The following is a 16447-nucleotide window of genomic DNA, read 5'->3' on the forward strand; positions in this document are numbered from 1 at the left end:
CAGCTGACTGCTTTTAAGAAACCAACAACGATAAGGGGAAAGTTGCGGCTATCGGTCAGCAGCGCTTAAAAAATGTGCTTTTTAAGTATGACAATTTAACGTGAAGACAGGCGACTGTGCAACGTCGACGTAACTCTTACCTACTCGCGGTATTTTCACTTTTTATCATATTACACGGATCTGTTGCTTTGTAATTGATCCGGTCGAACGAGAAGAAAGTCGATCTGTCGACGGCTAATTGATTAACGAGACAAAGATAGCCGTGTAAATATTTGATTGATACGCAGCAGATAGCGGTGGAAAAGACAGGCTATTTCAATAATTAATAAAGTAACCTCTGGTAGGTCAGTCAACGTCCAATTTATTAACCGACGCTGGTTGTTATTAATTTTAAACGAGACTCGGTTGACTGTCCATGTTCACGACTCGTGTCTCCGGCTATCTGTAACTTGAATTAATTACCTGCGACGTAATATCCTCGCGACATCGCCAATTAATCCGTCTGTGATATAAAAAACAATATAACAAACCATCGTTTTTCACGTTCTCTTTTTCTACCGCCGCTACTGAATCGTTAGGTAGAGACTGCGGATTTTTGCACATTTTTATATCCCTATGAACGTAACTACAGAAATGAAAGCTTGTTTCATTTACAGCTGGATATGCTACTTTGGATGTCTGTCTGTACACGTACATTGCAACGATTAATCACAAAACTCAATCCCATTTTTAGATTTTTCGTAATATTAGAAGAAAAATTGACAGGATCGTTTATATAATTCCATAGTATGATATGAAACAAAACTATAAAGGTACAACGAACAAGAGTTTTCTTCCTTTGAAGTCTGGAAAAAATTGAATTTTCTCTTGAAATTGTGTTTTTCGTTCTGAAACGACGTAAACTCAACGTTAATTTACTTACCGTTTCACTCGATATTTAGTGGATCCTTCTTTATCTTTGATCACTTCCATTAATCCCTTAGTTACATTATCCATCAATTTGTTTGAAATTTCATTTTGAATATTCGCGCGGATTTTATTCCTTTTTTAAGTTCAACTACATCTTCCATAGATGGCTTCTCCTGGTCGTAAACTTTTGTCACTAGAATTCCCCATAGATTCTCGATCAGGTTCAGATCGGGACTGAATGCCTGGTAATAATTCTATTCCGAAATTTTGATCGTAGTGGCTGTATGGATGGGAGCATTGTCTTGTTGAAAAATTGTTTTTCTGTCTTTTCTTTCAGTACTTATTAAAAGCAATAATTCTGTCTGAAGTAACGTCTCCTGATATCCCGTAGCATTCGATTTAACCTCTACAAAACAATTTCGTTTAACATATCTAGATATAACCAGTGGTTTCATGGAAATGTAAGGAAAGTGACGCGGAAAATGTGTTCGAGTTTACAATTATTCACAGCACTGTAATAAAAAACGGTAGAAGCATGGTATTTGTACATCGAATAAAAAGGAATAAAACAGTCAGCCGAGAATAATTCATAAGCTGCGCAGTGAAAAGAATCCATTTTTGGAATTTTTGTCTGTCTGTTTGCACTCGCATCACGTAAAAGCTACTGAACGAATTTTGACGAGCTTTTCTCTGTTGTATAGCTTAGTGTCTGGGAAAGAAAATAGGGTATATTTCATCTCGATCCGTTTTATAGAAGCCGAGAAATACTCCGGGATCTGAGTTGTATGCGCTTCCATGTTTGCTAGATGTCAAGCAACGATGGTTATCGTCTATTCTTTACGTCGTGTTTGTTCCGAAACCTTCTTATAATTTAATATTTTTTACTAGGGAAGAGAATGATCTAATTGTTAGTATAAAAAATGTGTAGATATTTCGTTCGTAAAAATTTATCTGTTCCAAAATTGTTCCGTGTATTAGTAGTCCACGAACGAAGTAGTAGCGAACGAAATCGCGGGCAGAATATATATTTTTTCACTATCAAATTTCCCATGAATACATAAAAATCCGCGGTTTAGTTCTGAAATAATAAACTAAGTAGTTGGTTTACGTTAGTCTGCCGTTTCGTGCGCAACCTTACTTCCTAGGGATTTTTAGTCCCGTCTGGTTGCCACAGTCAGATAGTTAACCTACAGATGAAATTTTAAATCAACTAGACTATCAGCTAGGTCATCGTTAATCTTTCCACCAAGAAATTTGAAACGTTCTTATGCCCTTTTGGACTCGAGAAACGATTATAAGGCCGAGTCTGAAATAGGAAACCTTTGATATCCAATATTAACCTTTTGCACTCGAGTATCATCGACGCAGCTTTCCTCAGCGACTCGATAATTTCAAAAAGTTTCAAAGAGAAGAAATTGGCGATTAGTTTGCTTATGTTTGGTACGATTAAGGAACATTAAGGAACATTAAAGAACGTTAAGGAACACTACAGAAAGATCTCGTTTTTTAGTCACATTCTGTTTCAAAAGTTAGTAAATTTTCATCTAAACTAAAATATTCATTTTTAATGAAAAATAAGAAAAAAATTTGGTATAACATTTTTACATCCCAAGCTTTGTTATCGCGTGTGAAAATAAATCGAAAATATGGAATACAATCTTTTCTTTCGTTTCTTCGAAAAAAAAATTGGGAATGTATCATCAGACCAGTTCGTAATTAAACACATTCACATTTTATTATCTTGAGAATGATTTTCTTGAAAAATTTTCTTAAAAGAGAAAATATTATTTAACATTATTTTCACCGTGTATAATAATCTCTCACTGTCGATTTGCTAAATCCTGATCGTCGGTATCTAGCCAAGTTAAAGTACAGTTGACATTTTTGTTTTTGATCATTTTCAAACTCGATCTTCCCATAAACGTAGCGTCACATGAAAAACTGTCATTATATTTTCTCGACTTATTTTTTCACGAATAGCTTCGTGCCCAACTCTACGACGATTTCTCACTCACCCTGTATAATATATTCGGTGTTCTATTTTCTTCTAAAGCTAATTTCGAGTGCGAATGGTTCGTTCCACAGTGCAAAAGATTGATCATTGGATTCACGCTAAACGTGACTCGTGACACAGTCGGTTTCTACTAACTGATCGATTGCTTTTCAGGAAACCGACTGATGAGGAAGCCGACTGGCCGCCATATTCGAGGGACCGGCCGCAGTACTACATCTTAAACGCGCAGGAGAACGGCCTTGGAAAAGGACCACACACAACGTATTGTGCTTTTTGGAACGACTTTCTACCAAAGCTGAAGGGAGTGCCAGGTCCGTGTCAAAATTCTACCTAACCTATCTATCTAACCTATTCTACCTAACCTAATCTATCTACCTAACCTCATTAGAACGTCCTCTTCTTTTTTCCTGTGACAAGTGACTCGCATGACTCTCTCGTTAATTGCCCGCTTGCAAGTTTCCTCTCTCAAGAATTTTCCTCGTTACAACGAAGAACGAAAGAGGATTTAAAATTGCTTCTTGTATAAACGAGCCTTAATGCATTTTGTACTGGATATTTTTCTATCTTTTTATCGAGAGACTTTGCTCTTTCGAGGCTCTGAGATAACTGCAGTCCCTAAACTCCGTTTAGCAAAAACGCATCGATGAATTCCTCATTCCGTGGTCGGATCCTTCAGACAAAGTCTCCACTTGTTTGGCAATCCCAAGGCGTCACTTGCAATCAGTAAACTACCTCATGCATTCTGTAAACAGTCGTGTAATCGACACCTCATGGCTCGGCGACTTCCAATCGCAGACTATCCACTTTCTAAACATACGCTCGAGCACAGTGCCGAGATCCTTAAGCCCCTTTCACACTTGCCACTAGTCGCGCCACTCATCCCATACAGATCAGTCGCGTGCAATTGAACACTGTTGGGAGTGTGGAAAAGCACAGCTCACTGACGACGTTCTGGTGTATAATATTATTAATTTACAATGCTGTATAATATTCCACAGTAATAATATATAATAACGATACTATAATACTATATAATATCATGATGTACGATACCTTTGATGCAAATAATTAATATTCCAACGATGAGAAATTTTCTACGTTCTTTCTACATGTTGTTATCGTTTGACAGAAATCGAAAATTTAATTATTTTACTTGAGTTGCTCGGCTTAGCCAACAATTTGTTTCTTCGACGTAATGTAATAGCTTCTCGGTTTTTAATAAATAGATTGCTAACTTTTTATAAGGTATACCACTACAGGTTGATTAAAAAACGTTAAGCTTCCTCTGTCCGCCATTGTACATCTACCGATCTACGATACACCTATCAATGATTTACTTTTCGTAAAATTTCTATCTGCAGCTAAATCTCCAGAAACTCGCATACGCAGATCTCACGAATGTTTTGATCGTTCGTGCCAGCCAATAACGAATATTCTTCCTGTAATTTCATTATTAGTTAACAATTAATTTAATAAACACCAAGCTAATATGATTCGTATTTTGCAAATAGGGCCACATTAACGCGCTTTGTTTCCGAGTCATTCTGCCCGATCTCTCTCATTCATTTTTTCGATTTATTCTTTTGCTGTTCATTCTTTATCTGATCGACGAAACACCTTGGGGTCCCTAAATCAACGATGCCCGACCTGCCCAACGCGTTGGCGACTACTTCGTCCAGAAATGATCAAGATTGCGTCAACGGGATAGGAAAAATAACTCGAGGACATGATCCATATCAACGAGATTTCCGATGTTTCTACGTTTCCAGCAATTATCCGGTTGCTGTTGTTGCGTGACGATAGAACAACGCGTGTTCTCGTTTCGCATTCCGTCGCATAATTCCCAGTGTTTGTTTGCTCGAGATTGTTCCGGATTAAAGCTGGTATTCGGTCGAATCGAATTCGCTGTCGCCACTCCCCTTTCTGGCTGGCGTCCTCCAACGAAATTGCTTCTACCCCATGCCCTCGTTATTTTAAACGAACGATCCGAAGACTCGATAGTCCGGAACAGTAGTCGCTCGGACCAGCAAGACACCATCGAATTAACCCTCCTGTCTCACGATTTAATCTACGGCCAGGTGATCGTTTCTTCTCGTCTTTTGTTCTACGAGGTTCGAAGAATTAATAATTACTAATTAAATAAATCATAGTGCTATTATACAGGGGCGGCCGAGTAACATGCGTGCAGTACATGATTCCTAACGCGGAGAAATAAGAACAGATTATATTTCTATTCATTTTTTAAATTTCTATTAATTTAATTTTTTTCTATTAATTTACAAGAAAGCTTATCGAGTATACCTGAACGTGGCAGTTTCGTTGTACGTCGATCGGCTTCGTAAATTGTACAACAAGTAGCGTCATTCTGTTCAACGGCATACGCACGTCCGATCGGCAGCTCAGGCGCGGATTCTCCCTGGCGCTGGCTCTGTTTCGGTTTAGACTCTCCAATACCATTCTTTTCGTTTATCGCGGACGATAAGTTTTTCAAATTGGCATAAAACTGTGGAAGCTCATAAAGCAACGCAACTGAGGCAACTGAGCGAGGTACATTAATACCAAATAACAAATTACTGCACGAATAATGAGAGAGATTGTCGGCGACAAAAAGCCGATTAGTAGGCTATCGGTCGGTAAGCGTCGGCGACGAAAAACTGATTAATCCGCTATCATTTAGTTAAAGTGTCAAGTTACAGTAACTTGGTAAGTGACTTTATTCTCCGGCGTTATTATTCCAAACGTGAAACGCTATTTTATGAACAACTATAATACATAACAGTAGCACGCTTTATGGGACACTCACACGCACCTGTATAATTCTCAGCCAACCATATACACACAAAATTCGTGACATACCGTTCGACGTGTTCGCCGATAGAATCTTTCTTAACCGCCTATAATCTATTTATACAGCGTTCCTCGTCTCTTTCCCAATTGTTATTGCCAATCCATAGAATACCCCTGGCCCCATTTATACCACGAATTACGGTCCACCCTACGGAAATCCCATAGTCCACTCGTAATACCGTGTTTCTATCGATTCTGCAAGATCCTGAAGGTTGGCCGCGACACTTATTAAAAGAAACGAGGATCGTGGCAATTTGCACAGCTGCCTCCCTCCTAGCGGGCTAATTAAGCGTCCCATTAATTAAGTTAGGCGAGAGGATCGGTGGGTACGTTGAACGCTGTAATATCAACGGTTATCTCGTGGTTTAACGGCGGAAACTTAAACAGGCATTAGGAATACGACAGGCTGCTGCTGCTGCTCCGTCGAATTGCAGCGGGGGATTCCTGGAATCGTTGTCGAGGCTGAGTATCGGGGTAACCGATACGTTAGATTCGCGGCGCTGATCGATGGGGGCATTGCCACAGTGGACTCGTTATTTTGTGGTCAGACGGCTACAGTTTGCCCGCTTCGCCAAGAAGAAACCCCTCTGTATTCCGGTTTTCCGATATTAATCTGGGAATTGCGAGTTCCCTGAGCTTCCTGCGGTCCCGGACAATTTTCGTGGACCCGTGTGACCGATCGGTTTTTTTCTTTCCTATCGCTATATTTTTTTTTTCCTTTCAAAGCATCAGATCCCGATAAGAAGAGCGAACGACGTCGTAAAACAAACATGAAACACATTTCAACCCCCTTGCGCGACGATAGCGCGTGAGATTAGCGATACACTGGTTTATAGAACGATTTCGTGGTGAAAAATACGAGTCACGCTGGTGATTTTAGGACACAGTTAACAAATGGACATGGTGACCCGTATACAGCGTGAGATTCGTAACTCGATAGGTACATCGTTGATCAAAAGTTTGGAATCGTATTTCGAACTGCGTCTACGGTGATGAATACACCGGGGACCTTTATGGTTATTATGGCGCAATTTATAAAAAGCTAGGTAATATGTGGAAATATATGAGATATGAGTGTAGATAATAATAGTAATAAATATTAAGAGTAAATAGCAATAATAATTTGCAGAAATATTCGTAGTCCACCGACGAACAAGCGTATCATCAGTTAGGTGAGCTGGGATACTGGCTCTCCTTAGAAGATTCCGTGTAAATTTGTTAAAGGATTCTTTATTTAATTTCTACTGGACATATTGGATTGATAACTAAGTGATTTTACCATTAAATGATAATGACAAAATCCGCAATCACTTAGTTGCCAACCCAATAGTTCTTCCGAGTAAAATATGAGCAATTTGGTTTCTTCTAAAATATAATCCTCGAGGGATGAGAACAGTTATGACATGGATTTCAAGTTAAATGGCTTGGCCAGTCTCAACACGATGAATTTCGGCGAAAGTGCGACTATCGATTGATCGTTATTAAATTAAAACGAAATGTTGCACCTATTGAAATTAATGGGACTATGCGTTAAATGGTGTCCGAGAGTTAGAGTCATGAGATGATCTTCTATGCTATGTTTAGCTAATCAATGGCCCTATTGTGTATTGAAGCCTATGTTGCCCTGTTCAATGATTCACAATCCATCGACGACATCGTTCAATCGTCAGGATACAGTCGAACGAGGATGCAGTCGATCGACTGTTAAGACCCACTGTTCCTCGTAACGTAGCCCAGTCCGTGCGGACCTTTAAAGGATCCGGAAACTCGGTTCTATACACTGAATTCAGAAGGGACTTGGCGCGAGCTAGAATCGCGTGAGTGGCTCGTGATCGATCTTCTCCGCTTAATGGCAACCTCACGGATCACGTACCAGCCTGAACCAAGGGCTTGCAGCATTTTTCGCGACGCCTAACTTGAAAAACACCCGCCTATATACCAACATCACGCTGCCTTACTTTCCGCCAATCCTCGAGTTCTTTATCCTTGCGCAGTCTTTTGTAAGTAAAAATGATTTTCCCCATAGCAACCACCACGGTTATTTATCGAATAGATCGTTTACTATCTACGGAGGAAGAATATGAGGAGCTTTCTCTCTTCGAGAAGAGAGACGATCATCGGTTTCTTCGATTCTTCAATCTCGATAATTTGCAAAATCGGTTGTTACGTTATGCAGAATTTTGCATCAAATTTATATAGGTTGCATCTAGAGAGAAAATTTACGAGCGCGTGATTCTCATTGGTAGATGGCGGATTCTTAATTTCCATGAGAATTATTTATTTTAAATAAATTATAATTTATTAAAAATGTATTATAAATTGTATTATTAAAATTATATTATTCGTTATATCGCGTATTACATCTAAATATCGCAGCATCGATGCTAGTCGTCAAGGGTTCGTTGCAATCTGCCAAACGCCGGAATATATATTTCCCAGCAGGCAGGTAAATCGCCTTTGTACAGAGGACCGTGTTCGACACGGGGCTCCTTTAACGAGTAGGATCAAGAGCGGAGCTGTTCGAAATCACGTTACTCACCGAGCATTCCTCCAACGTTATACTCTCGCTTTCTGTTTCAGATGTAACTCCGAAAGCCTGTAACAGCGCGATAGCTTCGAGCGTGTCGGCAGGTGCGGAGGATCTAGGCAACTCCCTGGCGATCACGGCGCTGTCGTCGATCCTGGTACTGTCGAGAGTCATTTAAAGACAATGCAAAGGGGACCGTTTATCGATCGACAGCCTTCTGAAAGCCAGCAATCCGGGGTTCAAACAGTTGCACAGGTATTAGGGCTTCGTTCACGGTCCAGGATCTCGTTAGTGGTTAACACCCTGCTAATCGTTTGGGTAGATCAATGGGTCCCGGCTTACCCATTGCCGTCGAACGACCACTTTTCTCCCTCCCATAGACAAAACACGAAAAAAAATATATATATATATCTATACATCGAGGAAGAGAGAGAGGAAGAAGAAGATAACAAGATTCCAATCAGAGATTTGCGAGAGTTTCGAGGGAACAGAGATTTCTGCCTAAACTTTGCATAAGCAAGATCCGGCTATTCGCGAAGCAGATTCGTTAAGGCTTCGTGGAAAAAACCTGAATCGCGGCGACTTAATGGCCAGGGCTGGAAGATTGATGAACCGAGAAAACGAGGACAGCCTAACGAGTTACGTCGCTCGAGTGTCTCCGACCGGGGACTGGGGCTGGATGTGCAAAAGGTTGAACTATCGATTCCTCTTGCGAAGACCGCGGCAAGTCCCGTGGAGGTCGGGTCAAAAAGACCCGAAGGATGGCTGCAGGCGTGAAAACTCTCGATGGACCAGTGGTTTAGAATTGGGCTAACTGTCGATCGCCCCGAAAATACCGGTGACCGCGGGGATTTGAATAAAAATGGCGGGCCATTCGCACGGACATGGAATTTGCATAAATAATAGCGGAACGCGGGCCGGATCGATACCGTGACAGGGTAGGACGTGTTGCAGGGCTGGCGTAAACACCAGCCGCTATTAACCACCTGTTCGTGCAATCGATGGCTCGTGACACAAAAGTTTCATTAGTAAAACGCAACAAGTGCTCCGGTTTTACATAAGAACGGCCGCGCGGGGATCCTGGATCGCTTGGACCCGCTCCAAAATCTTGGCGACAATCTCTGCTCGTCGAAGAACGCAAGCTCGGATGACCGGTCGTCTTGGCCCTGGGTTGTTATTGCCTTTTAAACCGTTCAAAAGAGCCGCGGAACGATTTACCAGGAGTTTCCAAGTGAAATTGCATTCGGAAAGTTTGCCCGATGAGAGAGGCGAGGCGAATTCAGACCTTTGAAGCATTTCTGCGAACAGACGGCAAACGGGTTGCGAAGTTGCCAGAACGAAGGGAATTCCTTGGTCAAAACACCAAGATTGAGAACACTCCGGCGTTTCTTCAAAGACAGATCAACCAACGACCAAGTCCTCGTAAGATGGAAAAGAGCGGAGGAAGTGGATCTGTGACCGCGGCGGTTTCAACTAGACCAATTAGACCACCCCAATCGACTGCAGTGGAAAGAGTTCCTCCGTGGCAAAGCAGAATCGAGAAACAGCTCCGTTTGAAAACGTACCACTGATGCCAACGCGATACTCGAGAAAGTAAATGGAAACCAATCCGGGGAAAGGTGAAATTCTTAATGAGACACTCGATCCGAGCGAGTGATCAAACGGAGCATGAATCAAGCGTAAGGAGGTTTCTAAATCGGGATTCTCGAAACCGGTCGACCGTTGAAAACCGGCTTTAAGGATTCAACGAAGAGGGTTCTTGAAAATTCAACGGGTTAAGTGCAGACTGATGTCCTTGTGGTGGCTCGAGAACACCTTCAAATCGGGGAGTGCCATTTGCTCGTCGAAACGAAAGACAAGCAAGTGGTGGGTAGAAGAAGGGGAAGGGAAAGAGGAGAAGAAGAGGGAAAGATCGTGTCAGTTTCCCGAGGAATTTACGCTTCGCTTGTCCGCTCCGCAAAATTGGACAAACCAGGCTCTCTCTGGCAACCTTTCCAACCTCGGCATCGTTATAAATAAATTCCCTGTCTCGCCGGCGCGTACCATCGCTCGCCGGAAGTCGCCGTTCTTTCACACCGAATCCGCACCGCTTCGAATGTCACGTGATCCGCTCGACCGAAACGATCCACCGTTTCTTCGACCTCCGACACTTGGTGGGACTAATCTTGGCCAGAAGTGTGGCAAAATGGGATTTTTGAAAATTGCACTCGGAGGCTGCTTTCTCTTGACGAAAATAATCGATTTTGGATAAGTAATCGGAGGAGATTAATCGATGTGGTCTCTGGAAAGTTATTATAACCATTGGTTCTTCGGAGAGAGGCAAACGTTAACGCCATCTGTCGCTGGTTGAATATTCCATGCGAAATCTGTTTGCTCTTAACGAGTAGAATTGATTTTCGATAAATTAGAGACAGAAATTAATCGATGGTGATTCATAGAAAATTATTGAATGGTTGGTTCTCTGCAGAACATTAACGCCATCTGTCTGTGCTCGAAGTCTGCTTTTGACGAATACAATTGATTGTGGACAAGTTGAAAAAAGAGATTAGTCCATGTGATTTGTGGAATGTTATTAAATTGTTGGTTCTTTGGAGAAAGGCAAACATTAACGCCATCTGTCGTTCGAAACTCTAAACAATAACGTATCCACTCTATACACGTTGTAATCTACGTCGCGTTGTTGGAAGCTCCCTCGATTCCACCTCAGCACTTTGACCACAATTGTGAAAGGATTGTAAAATGGAAAAACTAGTCGCCGGGACGTTCCCGGAAGAAGAGAAGTGAACGATTTCAACGACGAGCGTCTTTCGATCGACAATAAATCTTTGCTGAACAAAGAAGATTAACTCCACGGCCTAAGGGAGGATCTTTCACGCGAATAATCGTTTCTCATCGATCTATGCACCACCTTTTTCTAGCGATGTCGAAATTATTGTCACCCCAAGATCGTCGAGGACGTCTGACAACGCGACCTCGGTCTTTTAGCAAGGAGTACCTGCATTTCGAAAATAAGACAAAATTCCTTGGAAATCTCTGCTCGAAGCTCGGCGCCTCAAGTTTCAAAACTATCCTACACCCTCTCGAAATTATTCTTCATCTTGCGAAATACCGTTGGATTCCCATAAAAGTGCTGGCAGTTTTACAGGTTCTAAGGACCCATAGAAGGGATGAAACTTTCGAAAGCAAGGACCATGGGCAAGAACAAAAACGAACACGAAACATAAGACACCTTTGATCTGGACTTTCAAGATGGGCACAGCTAACATGACAATACCAGTCGATGAAGTAACCGTAGATAAATTAAATTGCTACAAAATATTCAAAAGAACAAAAAAAAAGAAAATATATAGAGGGAAGTACTAAGTGATGCACGAGTATTAGCAGTGAGGAAATAATCTGTCGTATCTATGTAGAGAGGGAGGAAAAGGAAAAGTGAGATCTTATGATCCATTGGAAGAGAGGCAGTCCAGGTCAAACTCGAGCGACTCTCGAGAGCCGGAGCGAATGTCAAGGGTGCACCGCTAAAATGGCAGCATTCATTAAAGAAGCAGGGGAGGGGGAAAAAAGCTTGGGAAATTTTAAACAAGAACAAGTAAACTAAAAAAAAGTGGGAAAATAACGAGAAGTTTCTTTATTTCAGTCAATTCTCAACTATCGTACACTTTCTCTACCTTCGAACACAAACTTTGTATCGATCCTCCCCACGTGCAACCGGAAGGAACGCAACGAAGAAAGAACGCTCTCTCGAATCGAAACGCGAGCACATGGACAAATAATTTCGTTTCGTTTGCCCGGATCTTTCACATCCGGTTTCCTGGAATTCAAAAAAAAGAAAAAAGCAGAAATGAAACCAAAAAGGGCTTGTGCACCCCTGAAGCATGAAAGGACAAGGAGTAACTCAGAAAAGATGAGGGGAGAGAGGGGGGAAAAGCGACTTTTCAACTTCTTCGCACGGCTGCCAGATATTACTGAGAAAACGAAACCAAAAAGATAAGAAACAGAGACACACACGAAAAGACACACGTATACAGCAAAACTAAAAAAGAAAAAAAATGGCACCTCGTGAATTAATCTCGTACACACGTTAAACAAGACAAGATAGAAACTTAAGAGATACATTAAGCAATGTAAATATACATATACATATAACGTATATATACATACATATCGATCTATACATATATATGTGGGTGTATAGGATCAATATATGTATATACATATAAATATACATGCAAGCTCTGTATATCTAATTACGTGTGCCGTCGAGCAAAGTAGATGTAAGGCAATTTTAAGGCACCCGTGTAATTTTTGCTCCGTGACGTAGGTGTCCACACAGCGACATTCTAGACACAGTGATCGATTAAAATAGATATACATATACATATATATACAACGTTTTAAGAGGCCATCCGATAATTTCCGAGTCGCAATACAACAGCCGCGAGAGCGCGCCGCGATCGTTCGCGCGGGACGAGCCCAGACGAGTCTTGGTAATATTTTTTCTATGATTGAATTCCATCGTAGCGCAATCCCTGAGATAAAATAGTAATCGAACCATAAATTGTAATAACGAGAGGGAGGGATTCATAATCGACAGAGAAATGCAGACCTAGTCGTGATTGAAACTCATTACAGCACTATCCATGAAATAAAATGAAGAGCGCTTGTAGAAAATACCGTAAATACCAAGAAACAAGTTTTTTTAGTAGGAAAAGCACACTTATGCATCAGTATAGCCCAAATTGATGAAGAAAAAATCCAGTATGTATCATCTATTAATTGCAAAGAAAAATCAATGTTCCATTCATTTATATTAAATAGATGGTATTGAAAAAAGTCAAAAATCGATCAACTAATGTGTATTGATTCTTTAATTTTTGTATAGTGGCGACATTGTAACCCCATCTTCCAGCATTATTAATTACTATTTAGAAAGGAAACTACGCTTCAATTCTATACTAAAATATTCTCTATTAGTATATAGAACATTTTCCAAGAAAGAGAAGCAAATTTTTCAATTCTGTCACTTGCTGTGTTTTCTAGAAATACTCTTCAAATATTTTTCGAATCAAAAATTGTTGAGTTGGAGTTGGAAATTCCGAGCGTGAAACTTTAAAGGTAATAAAATAAGCTTCGGGAAAATATACTCCCGTTTTAAAAGATAACTGTTTAACACTGCAGGGTCTGGAAGCTTCCGCTGTCGACGTGAAATCCTCTCGAAAAAAAAAAAAAGAAAAAAGGGAAAAAAGGTTCTCGAACGAGCTTAACAATTGGAGTGTTAGAGGACTCGTGCTCGTCTCGCGGCAAACGGCACGCTGAAACATGAATCTTCCATTTGGTACATATCACCTATATAAATATATCATATATAGCGAGAGTTGATTCTATCGTTAGAAATCTTTTCGTAGTTAGAGCATCGAGCGTTTAATCACCGTGTGACAGCGCGTGCACACACTAAAAAAAAAAAAGACAAAAGAAGAAAAAAAAAAACAGAGAACAAAGCACGAGCAGAGAGAAGAAGAGAAGGTGTGTGTGTGTGTGTATGTGTGTGTTTGTGTGTATGAAAATGCGAATGACAGAAGGAGAGAAAGGATCTGGTATTTTGATTAAAAACGAGAGAGAAAGAAACAAAGAAGTAGTACGACCATATTTTCTACCAAATGATATTGTTGGCTCTTAGACTATCGTCTCAGGCTTTTCTCGATAGTGGGCCTCGATCAGTCACTATTAAAGCTACTGTGTCACTCGTCGATTAAATTGCAACTTCGCCTAACGAATTTTTATTTCGTCGAGGAAATAAAAGTCTTCGCTCGACCCTTGCGACAAGCATCGTATATCGTAAACGAATTCCGAGCCCCATCCACACGAGGTAGGGTGATCGTTCGTTAAAACGATACCAAAGGATCAGAAAGACAACAGGGTACACCTATACGAAACAAAGCTCAAGCCTAAAACAGGCCTAAGAAACAATTTTTCCCGCGAGACCTTAACCGAACGCCTAACTTAGATCTAACCGATGCCTAAGCTGAAACCTAACCTAAGCCTAATTCTACGATTCTAGCTTGTAACTTTAACCGGTGCCTGTTTTAGATCTAACTGGTTTGGGACCTAATCCAGACCCGTGAATACCTAACCTCTGCCACTATGCTCCTTTATTCGAAGAACTCTTTGTCGCGAGTGATCCGTAGCCTTTTTGGTGACACCAATTCGACGCGCACCATCGTTCCCAAATATCCAGACAGTCGGATCGATTTTTCATTGATCGATGGCTGGGATTTTCTGCTTAGGAAATCGAAGAAGAATACATTTTTCTTACTCGAACGTTAAACGTGGTCAACGATTTTATCAAGCCGTGACATAGGAATGATAAAAGATATCTTCTCGTACTTTATTTGACAAATTCGTCCCTGGAGAGATACTGTGCGTTGCTGGAAACAAGTCTAACGTAAGAAATGCGGATAAGGAGTTGTTCTTTCATATAAAAACAAAACAATACAGCAACGCATAACGATAAAAGATAAGGGTCGACCTAACCCTAACTTAACCCTAACCTAACTTAATCCTAGCACTAACCCTAACCTTAACCTCTCTTGCGCCGCGTCGCTAGTCTTCTTTTCAGCAAAACACTGTACATGTATGAAATTAAGTAAGAATTTGCGGAAGGCAATCGAGCGTCCGGATATTTCGCAGCGATGACGTGTGTTCGTTAGAAATTTAGGCGAGTAAGCGGAAGGACCGTATACGCATCTGCGGCGTCCATGCGCACTCCTCTCACTAACGGTTAAGCACGTCCTCACATATCATTAGCTGATTACCCATGCGTCTTGTCGTGAAAACTTAATGTTAGGATTAGTGCCTCGACGTAAAACACGCTCGACCCATTTCACACACCCTGCCCACAAGAGGAGACCTCGCGTTCTCATTACTCGCGTCAAATTAACTAATCGACGTGTCCTCGCGGCTATTAGCCAATTAAGACGATTAACGATACGATCAACGATTAACATTTCAATCAAATTGAGTGTTGGATCGATGCTGCTATTTTTCGAACGTACGAAGGAATTTCGAATTTCTCGTCTAAAAAGGCTCAAAGTCTCTTTCTTCATTGGTATATTGGAGAGAAAAATTCGATGATAAAAATTGGAAGTTAGAAGTTCAATCTTGATCTCTTCTCGGTGAAGAGCGAAACTTGCAATTGGAGGGTTCAATGGAAGCAGACTCGAGCCGCGCGTGTCCATGTTACCTTCGAGATCAAGCGAAGCAGGAAACGTTAGATAAAATGATAATCAAGCGTAGAACGCCGTTCGCGTGGAGGTCTGGGAACTGAAATGGGTCAATATTTGTCTTTAGATAGTTTGTTCCTGCGTGTGCAGCTCATAGTGTATAATTGATCGCGATCGATGCGTTCAGGATGTCACTAGCGGGCGCGGTGATGCCCCTGAAAGCACGCTGTTCCAGGAATCCTTGCTAGCGTGGAACGGTGTATACGGAAACAAGCCTTTCTCCAATCAAATATCCGATATCCTTTCAAAGAAACAGTTCTTTTTCTTTTTCTCACTTCAGCCTTGTAGTATTTTACACGCGTTCTTACTTCTACTTGTTCACAACTGTTTCGTTGTAACGTGATATGATTATAGTGAAAATTACTTGTCGATACGGAAGACGAGATGTTTGACACTTTCGCTGTTACCGACGCATACACTGCATCAAATCAGAGGTTAATAACGGTTACCATTTGAGGCTGTTAGAATCTAAAGTATTCAACTTGGCGTAAAAAAATAAAATAAAATAAAATTTGCCAATATGGTGAAGCGCATGAATATCCAGCGAATTTTTCAAATTTATTTCTCGAGAACGGAGCTTCGGACGAAAAATTTTCCTACTATATTTTTAACTCGATGTTTTTCAAATCCTGTTATTATCTTCGCTGAAAAATATGTGTAGAGGATGAAAGTGGCGAAAGTGTAAAACAAGGCTCCGTAACACAGCGATTCGCGAAGAGACGAAGCTTCTGAACTGGCCTAATCGTTTCGAAGAAACGCGAGTATATCACTCGACAGGGCTATTCCGTGTTTCGTATTTCTGACTGTTCGTCGAATAACGAGAAACAAGCGCAAGAACGAACACGAAGAGGAGAGGAAAAAGAGTAA

The 16447-nt window shown here is 41.0% G+C and overlaps 1 protein-coding gene across 1 annotated transcript in view; it reads left to right on the forward strand.

The window, feature by feature from the left end:
• LOC117236581 (acetylcholinesterase-like) overlaps nt 1-12328 on the forward strand; it is a 32531-nt gene extending 20203 nt beyond the window's left edge. Inside the window, exons 3-4 of the mRNA XM_033499667.1 lie at nt 3077-3234; nt 8351-12328. Coding sequence (XP_033355558.1) covers nt 3077-3234; nt 8351-8475 — 283 coding nt within the window. The 3' untranslated portion in view covers nt 8476-12328. The remainder of the gene's footprint in view (nt 1-3076; nt 3235-8350) is intronic.
• The last annotated feature ends 4119 nt before the right edge of the window (nt 12329-16447 follow it).

Source organism: Bombus vosnesenskii, unplaced genomic scaffold (assembly GCF_011952255.1).
Source record: "Bombus vosnesenskii isolate JDL3184/JDL3185 unplaced genomic scaffold, Bvos_JDL3184-5_v1.1 scf7180000013349, whole genome shotgun sequence".
NCBI classification, from domain to species: Eukaryota; Metazoa; Arthropoda; class Insecta; order Hymenoptera; family Apidae; genus Bombus; species Bombus vosnesenskii.